We start from the raw sequence: 17,823 nt of genomic DNA, 5'->3' as shown, positions 1-17,823 counted from the left end.
CCTAGGAACCGAGAAGTCCTACTTTTACTGCCCCAGCCTTGATGGTCTGCAAGAGATACTGCTGTTGCCTAAAACAGGTAACTGGAGTAACTTTGGAGCTTTACCACATCTCTGTTCTACATACAACACCATATAATCTCTGAACACTAGACTGAAAAGGAAATTTGGGCTGATATTCAGGGGATCACACATGGCTTCTCCAGTCCTCCTAGGTGACTGAAGTTAAGCCCAGACCTATGAAAGTATTAGGCTACTAAACTTGTATTTAGATGTTCAACTCCAATAGATTTCAGCAGAAGTTGTGTTGTTAACTGCACTCATATATGTAATTATTGGTGGGCCTCCATTTCCCGTCTTCAAAATGAAAATTAATGCTTCTACACCAACTGGGTCAGAAGACTGCTGAATTCTTTGGTAGTGAGGACCAAACAAATACCTATAAGCAAGTTTGACAATGAGCTCTTGCCTGATTTACATCTGCTCTATCTACCCTTTAAGGCAGACTGCTGACAGCAGAATTTTTGTGACCTCAGCTGGCAGACATGTAGGTTCTCATGGATTATTCAGTAAGCCAAGCTTTTACGCTAGCAAGAACAGCTAAGCAAAAAACAAACAGCTCTTCCCTACAATCAAGTTAACTTCTCATTTTCTCTTTAGACACTTTCAGCACTTGGCTACATACAAGTAGCATTCAGGACATCTGTATTGGTTAGTTCATATGTTTAAGTTAAATAAACTTCACAGTCAAGTCCAGTAAATTCATTAGATTAATTAATGCAATAAACTCAACTGCACAGATATGCTTAATCTTATCCCTGAACAGCAAATCATTTTAGCATATCTATCAATCAGGACTCATTAGTTCGGGGCCTATATTGAACTAGTCAGGTATATAAGCATAGAAAGAAACAAGGGAATGGTGCTCTAACATGTAAAAATGTAAACAAAACAAACAAAAAAACCACCAACCAACCAACCAAACCACACCACACAGAGAATACACATAAGAACATGTGCAGGGTACAGAGGTTGGTGTTACTTGCTCTTCATATTACTAATCCATCTGTCTCAGGACAGAACAGTACCAGACAAAGACCTGCCTCCAATATATAATATGTCTACTTAGATCAAGTATTTATACATTTTTAATGTAAAAATTAAAAGGATAAAATTTCCCTTATGCATAACAGACTGCTAAATTGAGAGTTACTCACCTCTAAAGAGGTTTGAGGAACTAATTCTTAATGTCATTACTGTTTGATTAAACTCTACTGGGTACAAAGAAGGAGAAAGACAAACTTTGCAAAAAGAAGCTGGAGAGATGATGTGGATTTTGCAGTTTGTAGAACTTCTAGAGTATCTTAAAAATCTTCTAATACCTTTAATAAAATTGATTGAAAAAAACAAAAACAAAACAAACAACTCAAATGCTAAGGATAGGGCACCAACTCACCTAGCCTTCTACAACAACTTAGAGCCTCATGCTTCCCAGAACACTTGTTGGTTAGGCAGCCATACATCAACCCCTAGACGAACAATATCATCACATCACAGTCTTCTCCAAACTAATCACACTTACTGACACACCATCAAAACCTACATATGACAAATTCATAGGAACTTTTCCCCATGAATATCCCCAAGGCAATTCCCTCCAAGCCATCACATCACAGCTGTAAGCCTGAACCTGCTTCATCATCTCCATCAAAGCCATCTGTAATCAATTGGTTCAGAAGACAGCACTCAGCTGAGGGTCAAGACACGATTAGAATATGCTCACATCCTAGAAACAATAAGGTTGGTAAAGACCTCCAAGGTCATATGGTCCTACCATCACCCTGCCTCCAATGTCATCCAATAAACCATGTCCCTCAGCACCACATCCAACCTTTCCTTGAACGGCCCCAGGGACGGTGACGCACCACCTCCCTGGGCAACCTGTTTCAATGGCTGACTACTCTTTCTGAGAAGAAATGTCTCCTAATTTGCAACCTAAGCCTTCCCTGGCACAACTTGAGGCTATTCCCTCTAGTCAGTCTCACTTCAGTGCCAGGTAAAACTGTGGTGTTCTTTTATTTTTATTTTTTATTTTATTCTGGGAGTTACTGACAAACTCTTAGAATTGAGTTTATTGAGGCCTGCTGATCAGCCTCAGCGTGCCTGCCAAGGGCCAAGCTGGAGAATCTGCCTGTCCCAGCCATCCCCTGTGTGGCTGGTGCTTCAGGGCTGTGCACTTCGTACAACAAGGTGTTTTACAAAAGGGAATCCCCTGTTATGGACCAGAAGAATAAGGAACCTTTCAGAGACCCAAAACATGTGAGTGACAGATATGTTAAATAAGAACTTCCCATTACCATTTAACAAGGAGAGACAAAAGTCAATGTTTTTAATGCCTTACTTTAATTGTCTGCCAACAAAGTAAGGATTTGAGACCTATCTAGTATTTCATCTATTGAAGCCACAGTGGATTTTTTTTCTTTCTATTGAGTAATACAAACTCTAAACTCATCATGCAAACTTTATTAATCTGGGTTGTTAACAGTTAATTCTCTTTGCGTTTATCCTAGATTAATATATATATATATATTTAGTTTATTGTAGACTTAGGTATTGAAACAAAGCATCAATAGCTTACTTTTGTAAAACAACCAAGCAGTCCCCCCAGCCTTCTAACAAAGCATCAACAGAACCACCACCATCCTCAACCTCTAGATTTTACCTCTTCCTTATCGTTCACAGTTCCATTATTTCAATGATCAAAATCTCGGTCATCTGCAACACCTCCCTTAACCTTTTGTCCCTTTAAATCACAAGCATTCTTTCCTTCCTTTTTTAATTTGTTCTCTTTCAAATTTAGACCATGCTTGACTGATTTTTCATAAAACATAACCTTTTTCTGCTCTTTCCAAATCTCAGTATTTGCCTTACCAATATAGCAGAAATGCCTGACTTAAAAACAATCACATGCTTTTGCCGTTCTCTCTCCTTCAAATTTCTTTGAGCTTCTGCCTTGACACAGAAAGTTCAAGCTTATCTTCACGTTTAAAAAATGACAGACTTGCTAACATACCAGTTGCAATTTTATTCTGTTCTCTTTCTTCTCTGAATATTTCTCTGAATCCTCTTCCGCATCTGTTCCCCTCTGTTACTTCTCGTTCTTGGTTTTATATTGTTTAATACCACCCTCATGGCTGGAACAACTACATTTTCCTGTCAGGAGAACCATCTCTTCCTCAAGTCCTTCTCTAATCAGTTATTCTGCATTGGTTTCCATGGCAGCTGTACTCCCTTACTATCTATAAACTGTTTTCTACCAATATAAAGAAATATTTGTCTAATTTATGCTGACCAGAACAAGGACTATGGACCATATTTAACCCTTGGAAAATTCAGCTAAGTTGGTGAAATTATAGTAGGTATGAATCTGGCCTCATATTTTCAGAGTCTGTAAATCTCCACATCCATCTGTGAGTCAAATCAATCCTTTAGCAACTTTCCATTATCTTGTTTCATTTGCTTATCCTATAGGGACATGAAACACTCATTTTAATGATATGGCAGTTGTTATCTAGGGGTTTATTTTGATTCCCATGACTTATATTTGAAATATATTTTTGATAGGATTCCCACAGGGGTGTTAAAGGTGTTAATCAATACTGGCAGCAATTCAGACCCCAGTAGGCTTACAACACTTATCCTATCACCATATCAAATTTTAATCAGTCTTTAATGGCTTTGCTAAATAAGCCTTGCTTATCAACTGAATGTAAATGCATTATCTGGGTAGTTGCCGTTGAATTTATGTAGGCCCTCAAAAGCCCTGAAAATAGTTGTTTTCCATTCACAGAATTGTCTAGGTTGGAAGAGACCTCACGATCATCGAGTCCAACCTCTGACCTAACACTAACAAGTCCTCCACTAAACCATATTGCTAAGTTCAACATCTAAGCGTCTTTTAAAGGCCTCCAGGGATGGTGACTCCACCAATTCCCTGGGCAGTCCATTCCAATGCCTCACAACCCTCTCAGTAAAGAAGTTCTTCCTAATATCCAACTAAAACCACCCCTGGAACAACTTCAGCCCGTTCCCCCTTGTCCTATCACCAGGCACATGGGAGAATAGACCAACCCTCACCTCGCTACAGCCTCCTTTAAGGTACTTATAAAGAGCAATAAGGTCACCCCTGAGCCTCCTTTTCTCCAGGCTGAACAAGCCCAGCTCCCTCAGCCGCTCCTCACAGGACTTGTTCTCCAGACCCCTCACCAGCTTCGTTGCCCTTCTCTGGACTCGCTCAAGCACCTCCAGCCCTGTAAGTGCCCTGTGATGACACTCAAGATAATCTGCTCCATGAGCTTCCCTGGCACTGAGGACAAACTGACAGGCCTATAGTTCCCCGGGTCTGCCCTCCAGCCCTTCTTGTAGGTGGGCGTCACGTTTGCTAGCCGCCAGTCAACTGGGACCTCCCCCGATAGCCAGGACTGTTGATAAATGATGGTAAGCGGCTCGGCCAGCTCCTCCACTAGTTCTCTCAGTACCCTTGGGTGGATCCCATCTGGCCTCATCGACTTGCGTACATCCAAGTGCCGTAGCAGGTCGCCAACCATTTCCTCATGGATAGTGAGGGCCACATTCTGCTCCCCATCCCCTTCCATCAGCTCAGGGTACTGGGCATCCAGAGAACAACTGGTTTTGCTGCTAAAGACTGAGGCAAAGAAGGCATGAAGCACCTCTGCCTTTTCCTCATCTTTCGTAACTGTTTCCCCTCGCATCCAGTAAAGGCTGGAGATTCTCCTTAGTCCTCCGTTTTGCATTAATGTATTTGTAAAACCATTTTTTGTTGTCGTTGACGGCAGTAGCCAGATTGAGCTCCAGATGAGCTTTGGCCTTTCTGATTTTGTCCCTGCACTGCCTTGCAACATCCTTATAGTCCCCCCAAGGGACTCTACCAACCAGTGTCCTGAACAGTTCAAAGTCAGCCCTCCGGAAGTCCAATACAGCGGTTTTACTGGTCCTCTTTCTGGCTTCTCCAAGAATGGAGAACTCTACCATTTCATGGTCACTCTGCCAAAGACAGTTTCCAACCAACACATCTCCCACCAGTCCTTCTCTGTTTGTGAAGAGACGGTCTAGCGGGATACCTCCCCTGGTAGGATCACTAACCAGCTGCGTCAGGAAGCTATCTTCCATGCTCTCCAGAAACCTCCTAGACTGCTTTCTCTGGGCTGTGTTGTGCTTCCAGGATATATCTGGGAAGTTGAAGTCCCCCACAAGAACAAGCGCTGATGATTTTGCAACTTTTGTCAGCTGCCTGACAAAAAGTTTACCTAGTTTAAAGCCCTCTCAATGAGCCCCACCAGCTCCTGGTCCAGGATCCATTTTCCCCTTAGACATAGGGACCCATCTGCGGCCATCAGGCCAGGTGCTGAGTAAAGCACCCCATGGTCAAAAAAAACAAAATTTCTGTGTTGGCACCAGCCTCTGAGCCACGTGTTTATCAGGTGGGCTTTCTGTGTCCTCTCTGTACCCCTCCCTGCCACCGTAGGGATAGATGAAAACACCACCTGTACTCCTGCTCCATCCACTAACCGTCCCAGTCCCCTAAAGTCCCGTTTGATGGTCTTCAGGCTTCTCTCTTCAATGTCATCACTGCCAGCCTGGACTATCAAACAAGGATAATAGTCAGAGGGACGAACCAGGTTGGGAAGCTTTCTGGCAATGTCCCTGACCCTGGCCCCAGGGAGGCAGCAGACTTCCTTATGGGTAGGGTCAGGCCAACAAATAGGGCCCTCTGTTCCCCTGAGAAGGGAGTCGCCCACAACCATCACCCTTCTTTCTGTCCTGGTAGAGGCAGTCCTGAGGCGTGGAGTTGACTTCCTCACCCTAGGCATCCTCCTGGGTAGACTTTCTACCTCTTCCTCAGCTACTGGTCTCTCAAGCTCCAGGGCCTCAAACCTGTTTTGTAAGGGCACCTGGGAACGTGAGGCCGGAAGGGGAGTGCATCAGCTGCGATGTCGAGCAGGGACCTGTTTCCATTCCTCAACTCCCAGATCCCCTCCGTCTGCCCAACAGCAACAGGGCAGGGGGTCCACCCCCATTTGGGGTGTCTCACCCCAGGGCCTGTCCTTCAGGCCACGCAGGGAGTTGCTCCACAAGTCTATCTCCCGCTCACACTCCCTGATATCCCTCAACCTCTCGACCTCCTCCTTAAGTTCTGCCACCAGGCGGACCAGGTCGTCCACCTGCTCGCACCTCACACACACAGTCTCTCTGCCCCCCGCAGGTGGTAGCAACAGGCTCAGGCACTCCCTGCATCCAGAGACCTGAACTGCAACAGTTTTGAGTGGGTGGTCAGTCTGGGTGTGTACAGACTTCCTGGAGAGCGCACTGTGCCTGCTGTACACCACAGCAGCTGAGCTAGCGGTAGACCGCTGTTAGAGGAGGTGTTCGTATGGGCGGGGGGGAGCGCTCTGCCCTTCCTGCGCGAAGTGCCGCGCCTCTCCCTTCTGACGCGCCACACCATCTTTGCCCGTCCTGGTCACCGTACTCCTGGTTGCCCGCGCTCCCTAGGGGCAGCTTTTGAATGGCCGGGAAGGGGACGCTGCTGGCTCCGCCTACGCCTCATCCTCGCCTCGTTCACCTCCCTCATGGGGGGTGCCCAGTCCTGGCGGCTCCCTCAAGTGTGCTTGGTGCCAGAAAAATTAGCCCTGCCTGTCTGGTCCCCAGCTCCGCTGCAGAAGGTGTCTGCCCTGGAGCCGATCGCCTCGGCAAGTTGGCATTTAGTTACAGTTTGCTTCCAAAAACCTTACATTTGTGAAATATTCTCATCATGCTATGAACTCTTTAATAATATTACTGTATAATAAGGCAGCTAAGAGGATCAGTTATTTCAGGGGAAGAAGGAGGAGATCTTATGTTTCTCTCACTGTTTTTTATTTTTAAGTTTGTAGATCCAGCCTGTAGTAATTTAGTGCTTTTCTACAAAGCCATGGATTTTTTTTTTCTTTTTTTTTCTGAAGTTTTTTTCCATTTTAGTACTGAATAACTTTCTGACAAAGCGGCAAGTCAAATTTCCTGTATCGTTTATGGACTTACATCTTCTCCCAAATACACTTCTTTATTTGCCCTATAGTTGAGAGTGAGATCTTAGCAATTCTATGGCCTTATATTCTGAGAAGTGTACAGGATTTGCTACGGGTGTAAATATTCCTCTGCAGATGACTTAGATCTTATTTTTGAAGGAGAATATCATTGAAAATGGTGTGTCTGGGTCTAACTTGGATCATCTTTACCACTGAGAGTTCCTATGGGTCACTGCCTGAAAGATCTAGTTTTTACCATGAATTTATTGTTACTATTTGACAATGCAAAGTAAGTGGCAGATCATTATCAGGATAAATCTCCCGGTGTTCAAGCTGAAACCTTGTATTACTTGGAATTGTAATTCATGCTTTATACTATCATGTGGATTGCACTCATGTTTCTACCACTGGTACTGAATTAGATCAACAGTCAATTTCTTCTTTAATTAATAGCTACCAGGATTTCATACAATTAATAACATGTAATTTCATTAAATGTAATACATATAAAACTGAAATTACTTTAGTTCATTTTAAATGCTACTGAGTGATCCTACACCACAAGAATCTAACTGTCTCTTCAAGCATTAAAAATGTGTTATTATACTGCCATCAGAAGGGACTATAGATGCGTGTCTTCCTCCCACTCATAGGAAGTCTTTTTATTACTAAAAATGTTACAAGATGGAGCTGTTCTGAAGCTTATTGTAGGACACAATAGCTACACTGAAATCTGGACATTATGGGGGGGGGGGGGAGCAGTAGCCTTGTAACCTGTGACCCTGCCTTCCTCTAACAGCTGTAGCAACAAGAAAGGGCTGTCCTGGCATAACTAGGTGTCCCTGCCCACTTAGAGAACTGGAATATAGCTGTCACAGAGTTGGAAGGGACTTTGAGGGGGATCCAGATGACATCCTTGCCTTTTGTCATGCCTGACATGCTTTTTTAACCAGCACTTAAAACCATTAAGACAATATTTCTTATCCCATCCTCTTCATGCTAGGACCATCTTAAATAAGATGCCTCCCTTGAGTATGACACTTTTACTGGCACAGAGAACAGATTTCATTTCCTTTTTGTAACTGTTTTTGACATCCATGATATCTCTCCTGCGTTTTTCTTTGTGCTAAAACCAAGTTCAGTCCAAAGACCTCTTTTTCTCAATATGTCTTCTTTTCTTCAATATATCTTCTTTTCAGTTTTGTTGTGCACTCTGCCCAGTGAATTCATATAGTTCTTGAAGTGTTACGGTCCAAAGATGTAGTACTCAGTACAAAAATGTAAGGCCTCACCAGTGTCAAGCAGTGAGGAATGGCGACCTCATATAACTTGTAGGGGATACTCCTGTTTCTGGATTGCATTGTGGTGCTTGCTGTTCTCACAGCAACAGGACATCCCTGACCTACTTCAAAATCTAGATTCATTTCTTCCGGTGAACTTCTTTCTGAGTAGCTATTCTCTGTTTTCTATGTTATATTATTATTCCAGCCTCAGGGGATTATCTTGCCCTTGTCCTTACTTATTTCTAATTAGTTTCTAAAACGAACTAGTTCCTAAATTAATTCTTATATGTGTTGTGGTAGCTTTCTCTTCCTGTCTGCCTGTGTTCCTACTCAGCTTTGCATTGTCTGAAAACTTCTTAAGTTTAGTCTCTTTCTTAGGATCCAGACACTTAACAAAAATATGGAGAAACAGACTGCAAAAAAACCCTACTTCATGTGACTTCTCATCTAAAGTCCATTCTCTCCATATAGTATCTACCCAGTACTGTGTCCATGTACAGAAGTTTTGTCAAGACCATATTTCTCTAGCTGCTCGTACGGATCTCATGTGATAGAGTTTTAAAGCCTTACTAAAGTCAAGATTTATTATATAAACTGCTTCTCCCATACCCACAAAGCTTGTACCCTGTTACAAAAGGAAACCAGACTGATATAATTTGTTTTTGACAAATCCACACTGGCTCATACTTATCACTGTTATCTTTAAGGTGCTTATAAATACTTTTTTGATAATTTGTTCCAAAAATGTAACAGCAGTTTGACATTAAGCTGACTGGTCTGTAATTTCTTGGCTTCTCCTTTCCCTTCTTTATAATACATAGCTGACACTGGCTCTGTTATAATCTCCTAGTTTCTCATGTATTTTCCACAAATTCTCAAAGATAGAGCACACTGAAAGTTTCCACATGCCACAAATTCTTTTTGGCTTCAAATACAAGACAGTTGGTTGTAATAAATTTCTTGTTGCTCACTAGGAAGAATATCTTCAGGGATTAAAAAAAAAACAAAACACAGCATTTGCAAATGAACTTCTCACAGTAGTATCAGGAATTCTGTTTTCTGCATCTTTTAACAAGGTGAAACATTGCTCGAGAAGAAATGTTGGCTCTGTAGCATCACAGACACTAGCATCTCAGCCTAACCTCAGATCACATACATACTTGTTGCTTCCCATTTCACTATTAAGGTATCACATTCACTCAAACTCAGTTTCGAATTTCCCATTTTTTTTCTTTTTTTTTTTTCTTTGGTTCAGAAAAAAAGTATCTGTATCAGTAGTCTCCAATGCAAGTTTTCTTCTATATAGAGTCATTTCTGAAAACAAAGGAAATGAAAATGCTGCCTTTATTCTACCAGGAAAGGAATGTGCCTCCAGTAAATAAAAGTGCACACGAATGCTGTGTGTGAAAGCAAAAGAAGGAGTATTAGTTATGAGCTCTAATGTTGTTGCCTCTCTGGATGCAGATAAATAATAAGGGGAACCATTAAACTTCAGAAAGGCCATCTGGCCTCTTTTCCCCAAAGCTGACTGTCTAGTGAGGCCATGTTAGATGGATTTACAACATATACTTTACAGCATCATTTTATAGAACTTTCTACCGATCTTCATTTTTCTTCTTTCTCCCTTTTCCCCAGCATCACTAAATGTAGGTGTCTGCTGCAGCATCTAAACTCTAGTTGAAAAAAGTGAGAGCCTGATAGCAAAGCTGCCCTGAGAATAACTTCGTAACGATTACTGAATCAAAGAGCAATATATCATAATATTTTCTCCTTCCAGTAACATATTTTTTCATGTATTTTTACACTTATCTTAGCTGCTGCTAGACATGCCTCAAGGGATTAAAATTTGGTGATGAATTCCTGGGTTGCATTTGCTGTACTGTCTGCTGCTGTTAATGCTTTAAGGTAGTTAAGCATATTTTATAGAATCTTTAGAAAAATATTTTCTTTGGAAGAAAATATATTAAGGATTTTTACATGCTATGCGCTCCTATAAATAAATCTATTTTTTTAAAGAGTATTTTAGTTTTCTGATGTGAAAAGAAATATATCAGTTTTTAGGTAGGAGGAAGAGCATTACTATTGCAAATGTTAACAGTGAAGAAGGCAGAAAGACCCCATGGTTATCCAGGGTAAATTAATCCCTTCCTCCTACAACTCAGAGATTCACAAAACTGGACAAGACTGGAGCATCTTTCTTTGAAATGTAAACATCCATCTCTTTGGGGAACAGTTAAGGGAAAATGCTGCCAACACTCACGAGCTGCTTAATCCTCACATTCTCTTTCCCACATGAATCCCTGGAGAACACACAGTCTTTTTCTTTGCTATGTGCTGTTTCTTGCCTCATTGCCGTGGCTATTGGTTAGCACACCTTGGACAGTGAGCGGCAGTAAGACACTGACAGCAACCTGGTGGTCTGCAGCTGCAGACGACACTCACAGGTAGCACACTGAAAGAAGTTACAGTACTCTGGTGACAGCTTTTTGGTTATTTTACAGTTTTTAAAAAGCCAGCTTCTAGCTGTTTTCCCTTTCTGTGGTTTAAATCCCCAGAATGAACAAACCACAATGACAATGAGCACAGGCCAAAGCCTGAAGATGTTCTCCACGTGGGAACTGAACCTATGAAGCAGTAACTCCCCAAAGCACGCAAGCCACCGTGCCTCATTATGGTCATGTTCCTGTTCATGTGATGCTAAATGCAATTGCTTTAGCCAAGAATGACCTGTTAGATGGAGCTGTGAAAAAAGAATAGGAGATTTAATAACTACGTAAGTCTGTGAGACATCTATTTAGGGAGTAGGCTAAGCAGGGGAGGGTGTATCAGTGTGAAAAGACCAATCTCAGGATGAAGTACCTTTATAAGAAATATTGTGATCATCTGACAGGTGAAATATTGCTTTGTCAGAGCACAATAGCTAAGGACTGAAACTGGGATTCATACTTGGCTAATATTACTGTATCACTCTCCAAACTCCTGCATGGGCTTGGGTACAACGTGGCACTCATCTCTGTTTTCTCTCAGCAAAATGGGGATTGCATTTATGTCACGTATGAAGGCTGCAAGATCACCCAGCAGTGATTCACGTACCAATGTGGTATACTCAGCCATGGCCATGCTCAGAGAACAGGCACCTTGAACCTACTGAAGTGGCAGACAGCTTATTAAATAGGTTTTGCAGTTTTTAGGCATTTACTTATTTATTTCATTATGCATCTCTCAGTTGTCTTTCTTGTCATATCTTATATACACTGTATCAACAAGCATGAGCAAACATATCTGACTGCAACTATCCTATCTAATTACTGAGTACATCCTTCCATCAGTTCAGATAGCTGTCCTTTCAGCTTTTCATATGTTTATTCTTTTACTCATATGCTTGCAGGATAAGTGATTGCTAAGATCGCCATTACACAGGCAGGTGACTGAAACAGAAAGACAGTGAGTCCTACCCAAACTCTGCATGTGAAGTTGGTAATAGGACAGGAAATTGCTTAAGTGTCAGCTCCTTTTTTCCCCCACACAGTGTACTCTTATCTGGCAGCTGTGGGAGCAATACTGAAAGAAGAGCTTCTAGCACATAAGGAAATACTAAAGTGGAAGCTCACGTCCCTTTTCAGAGAAATCTCTCAAAGTGTCACCAGAAGTGAGTTCACGTGTATCGTATTTCTGGTCAAATGACCACTTCTTTGACAGCAAATTTCAGGTTTACTTTTGTAGGATGATTAACTTATATACATCAATCTTGTATGAGAAAAAAAAAAAAAAAGATACTGAGCTTCATCTTATGATAATGAGTTTTATATAACTGCAAAAATAATGTCAGATTTTTGAGGGAAATTTGGTGTCATGTGTCTCCAGCAATTTAGGATGTCTCATGGTGTGCAATCTGCTGTAGTTAAGTGCCATCATCTTACAGAATCAGTTCTAATTAGCTGATGCCCTTCCATTATAAAAATATCTGCAGCATCTTCATGCCGCAAATACTTGCCAACTTTTTACCAAAAAGCTCAAAGTTTGCAGTTCAGTATATGGGCTATTTTATCAGGTGGGGAAAACAATTTGGCTGAGTTTGATTTTTAATACATCTGGTATTTCATACAAATAATGGCAAAGCACTGGTTTATGGACTTGGCCACATAACTGAAACTAAAATACAGCACTAAATAAGATGGAGGAGGGGTGTAATCCACTGGCCTAGGATTCAAGGGAATTGTTTTCATTTCTGATCTCTGCCATGCACTTTGTGCACAATACTGTGAAGATCACTTAACACCTTGGTGCTCTATTTCCCTATCTGTAAATCAAGGAATTGGAGACTACTGAGAGTTTAGGTTTAGGGTTCAAGGGGACTTCTACTTGGGAGTTTAGGATTCCTGGCACAACTTGTTTGCAAAATGTCTTCCCTGAGGAGTCTTTCTTTGGACTCTCCTCACACAACTCATGACAGAGTCTCTCTTTGAGACTGTACAACTGACCTATTTTTGCAGCCTCTGAGAAAGGACAGGTTGGAAGGATGTGCTGGGTAATGCCTGCAGGTTGCGCCATGGGGGAAGTCTTTCTTATGGCAAGAAATTGATTTTTTTTCCCCCTCACTATCTCTCTATAAAAAGATTTTGCTCTATAACAAGTCATTCTTTTAAATAATAAGGAAGATAGACTATATCATAAGCTCTTCCAAATCTCAGCACATAAAAATTGTTATATTCACCAAATACCTTTCATTAGGATTGTTAAAGATAAACCCTCTCTGCTTCTTTGTATCTTCACAAAAGCTTTTAAAACTGTAGACTTATATCTGCAGGAAACAACTATTATTAATGAAGCAGCTGGGTTTCTTCTTAAATAGGTTACTTTGCAGCCATTTGCTCTGCTAATTATTAACAGAAATGCTGATGATATATCTACTGTGCTTTGGGATGCTGAATATTATCTAAAATCCTTTTAAAAACCATTTGAGAAGAATAAACCACATCTGAAGTGTGAATTGAAACTGTAAAATAATACACATGGAAACCAGCTGCAGAAATGATTAGCTCACATTTTTCCCCAGCAGTTTTGCCTGCAATATCTTTTGCAATGTGAGAAGTATTGCTTCACAATAACATCATAATTTTGTTGATGTCAGTTTCTATTAAAGTATCCTAATAAGTAGTAATTGTTCTGACAAATAAAAGCACATGAATAATAATTAGAATATAGATATCATACTAGAGCATCTCAGAGAAAGGTAGTTCTCTGTCATGAGTTATTTCAGTATTTGGTTTAATTCTCTTGTATGAAATTTTGCACACATACACATACACATGCATGCACAAAGAGCAAAGTTTTGGGCCCAGGATAGTCTTCCTGGGTCACTGCTATAAAATTGCAGACCGTGGAAAACCCAAGTCCTCGAATTAGTGGCAGTCTATCTGTCTCGTGCAGACAGACACAGAGATGAGCCAGAAAGGCAAGAGGGGTGATCTTTTAAACCCAGCCAGTTTCTAGAAGACCTTCATGATATCAAACTCTCTCCAGAAGATAACTTGATTTTGATCAACTATCAAATTCTCACCAGAATTTGTGGTGTTGGTATGTTTCTGACAACAGAACAGATATTAGTCATATATCTTGACAAGGAAAACAAAAAAATATATATATTTTGGACAGTCAGTGGACAGCAAGGGATGCTACGGAAAAAAAAAAAAAAACCACAACAGAATAATCAAAAGCAAATGGAAGGGATAAAAAATGTGTAGGAATATCTAAAATAATGGCTTTGGTGTGCTTTCAAGGTAGTACCCTCCGTTGCAGATGCTCTTCTTTAAGATTACCTCTTTTCTGAATCTGCTGTCACACAAGTGCTGTCTGTATGACTTTCCCTCTCACTCATTTGTGTGTTTTCTTTCTAAAGCATTGTCTGTTCTTTCCCTCCTGGTTACTCACTATTTTCTCTTAGCAGTTCCTTCTTCCTGCTGCCATAACATCCTTTGTCATCATGATCTAGATTTTCCAACAAATATTTTCACAGCTCCTCAAGGAACACCTGTCCTTTGTGCCTGGGCTACCCTTTTCAAGCACATCCACAAAACCACAGTCCTCATCCTTCCGCAGACCTTTCCTACAGTCCCAGCTTTACCATTCTGCAAAATGGCAGTGGCAAGTCAGCAGGCTAGTAAGGACTGACATTTACTTTCTAAGGCAAATTTGAAATACTTGACAGTCACACAGTTTCTTATGTCATTAGGCCTCCAGACACTTCCAATGGTAGTGTCAACAAAGAGGGTGTTTTAGGATAAGTTTAGCTTTGGGGGTCATCCTTTCCTTCTTCTTTTCTAAGAAAAGCTACATACAATCGTGCCAACATATTTTTCATACTTTCTATAGCCCTTATTTAATGTTTAGAGTGACCTTTGGGAGTTAATTAGTGCCGGGACACTTTACCCATGAACTGTTTTCTAATTCAATTTATTAAATGCAAGTAACCATAAATAATTATAAATCAGTTATCGAGTCTATTCCACACTTCACCAGCCAAAAATATCATAACAAAATATTTTTGAAGGTGATTGTGCAAAATGAACAGTTTCCATAAACCTAGGTATTTATGCTTCAATTTATCTTTTCCTTCACAATAACACTAATCGAAATACATTTTACTAAATTTGGTAGCTACTCTTGTAGAAGAAATCAATTATATTCTTAAGTTTAAATCTTCTTTTTTTCCAGCTATGCTCTAATGTATCACTGTACCTTAGAAATGTACCCTGGGGAAAATGCTTCTATTCTTCACTAAAATTCCATGAATAACATTATGTAGAAATTAATTTATGATAAATGATTTAAAATCTTAACCTAGAATGGCTTCTTATTCAAATGCCATCAGAAAATGGCACCTTACCCGCAGAAAGGAGTCAAGGGATCCATTCTCCATGTATTCAACTACAATCATTACTGGTCTGCCTGCAAAACAGCAAAGAAACACATTAGGATTACAGATGTATTATGGGTTTTCGTATTTCCAACTGTTAGGCACAGATTAGTGACATTACCTAAATATGTTACACATTTTCAAAATCCTCATTTATATTACAAACACAACTCCTTGTGTTATTCTCTAAGAGTTGCTTTTTTTTTTAAATGGTAGCGAATTAGCTGAATGTACATCATTTGCTGTGGTGTATTCTCCCCTTAAAAAGGATCAAATAAGAGCCCATTATTTCCAAATAACAATACCTGCTGTACGTCCCATCACAAACTGCTCCAACTGACTTAAATCTACTTCGAATATTTATCTATGTCTTGCAATAACAGTTTGGAATATATCTAAGGCAAGGAAAAAAAATCATAAACCATCTCCATGAAATAACATACTCAGTGCCATGATTTTCCTTTTCAAATAAAAATATCTCAATGATTTAGTGGCAAACAGAAAGACAGAAAGAGATACCACATAAATCCCTGCCAGATTGTGTGTGTGTGTGTGTGTCTATATGCATGTATGAGTGCATGTTGCCTTAACCCAGCAAAACTCTGAATTCATGATTGCACTTAAACATACACACAATGTTATCCGAATAAAAGTTTTGCTCAACCAGCACAGCTTTCCAGTTAGGTTCCAGGATGGCATCACACATAAATTCAGCATTCTTTAGAATATAATAACAAATTATATTAATTTCTTATGAAAATATCCAAATATGAAGATAAACTTTTAAAGTGGGCACTTTACTAAATACCATTTCCCTGTTGATATCCAGGACTAAGCCACCACTCTGGAACTGCTTGACAGAAGAGGTACAAAGAGCATGTTAATCAGGCTGTGCTGCAAGATGTTTTTTAGAATTGTTAATATTGCAAGGAAGCCATTCTAATGTATGCAAAACTAATGTAACATATAAGTATGTCTGGAGGATAGGGAAGGAGGTAGAAAGTCTTAGAATGTGAAACTTCTCTTTTCCCGAGAAAGGCTGTCTCTTTCGGGGTTTGTGCAAAAGTGGTGCTGCATCAATTGGTGAAAACACAAGTCCTCCCTTTTCACTTTCTCTAAATGTTAGCTGTGCCAGTATTTTTAAAATCCAAAAGAGGCCCCTTTCAGGACCCACCTCTCAAATTATCACAGTGTTTTACTTGGACAAGGTCATGAGAAACAAACACAATATTCAAGGTGAGAAAGCACGGAGTGGCATCATGGACATTACAGCACAATTTCCTTTATATCGTTCTCTTCGGTTTGATTAATAGTGGAAGTGTTAATTAAACTGTCCACAATACACAATCAACCACAGACAGGTATTTCTCCTAGGCTATTACAGCTAACCTTGTATTTAAAAAAGTAAACAAGGGGTTTCTCTGTTCCTTCCCAACATGTTGACGTTGTATTACATGTGTGCTGGTGATGCTCATTCATGTGCCTTACTCTAGTCCTTCTCGAGTCCCTCACAACATTCCTTCCATTCCTTCATTTGTTCTAATAAAATTTGGTGTTCTTTCTGTATTTACCCTCATGTTTAGGTCCTCAATGAATAAAACAGTGCTTAATAATGTTTACACTGTAGTAAATTTTTTGTGTGTGTGTGAAAATTTTCAGCTGCATTCTCTGTCTTTTTGAATAGCCTTTCTAAAGTGTGAAGAATTAACAGCTTCTTTTTTTGAAAAAAAAATAAATTAATGTTTGGTCTCACCTACAAGTGTACATCTGTCGCCAAATCAGTTTATTTATATTTATCTGCATCTGTTGGCTATACCCTGTTTTTGCACCATATGTTTACACAATACATCAATTTTAACCTACTAACGATCAGAGCATTAAAAAAAAAAAAAAACAACTTATTTACTTCCCCTTGCTTACATTGACTAGTTCTGTAGCCTAGTCTCTTTCGTTTCAAGCACATGAGTATCTAGATTGCCATACTTCTACTATTCGCTTATTGTCAAGGGACTGAAATCTCCATATGAAAGGAATATTCTATAATCTAGAGAAGTAAACAAATGGCAATCTGATGCTCAAGGATCTTATTATATGCAGAACCTGTCTTTACAGACGAGCTTTCTAAAGCAAGCAGTAGTTTCTACAGTGTTGCAGACGGCAGCATCTTGCAACAAATAGGGATGTAAAGCCAGCTTTCATATGGTATATTTGTTCAGGCTAAAGTTACCCAGAATTTTCTCTTTTTGGGTAAATCAACAAATAAAACACCTTTATGGAAAATTTACATTTGAAGGGAATGACAAATGGAGCAATTGAGCTTCAAAACAATGCCTCTAGTTTGTAACTCTTTGGCACCCTATACTTCAGAAACTATTCTGTAATTTTCTCTAGAGTTTCATAGGCTCTCATCACATCTTTGATGCTCCCTCGATGTATATACTCTAACATAAATGATTGTCTTTGCAAAGAAGAAATTGACTTTGCAAAGTCAATTTTTAATTCTTCTATGTTCTCTCCCAAAATGCACAGCCACCCCCCACAAAAA

The 17,823-nt window shown here is 40.1% G+C and overlaps 1 protein-coding gene across 5 annotated transcripts in view; it reads right to left on the bottom strand.

Annotated features, from left to right (window-relative positions):
* EPHA6 (EPH receptor A6) overlaps positions 1-17,823 on the bottom strand; it is a 513,331-nt gene that overhangs the window by 55,403 nt on the left and 440,105 nt on the right. For all 5 annotated transcript variants that reach the window (XM_032187197.1, XM_032187216.1, XM_032187206.1 and 2 more), the window contains one exon: positions 15,249-15,310. In XM_032187197.1, coding sequence (XP_032043088.1) covers positions 15,249-15,310 — 62 coding nt within the window. The remainder of the gene's footprint in view (positions 1-15,248; positions 15,311-17,823) is intronic.

Source organism: Aythya fuligula, chromosome 1 (assembly GCF_009819795.1).
Source record: "Aythya fuligula isolate bAytFul2 chromosome 1, bAytFul2.pri, whole genome shotgun sequence".
NCBI classification, from domain to species: Eukaryota; Metazoa; Chordata; class Aves; order Anseriformes; family Anatidae; genus Aythya; species Aythya fuligula.
The sequence above is the reverse complement of the archived record's forward strand: the minus strand, read 5'-3'. Positions and strand labels throughout refer to the sequence as shown.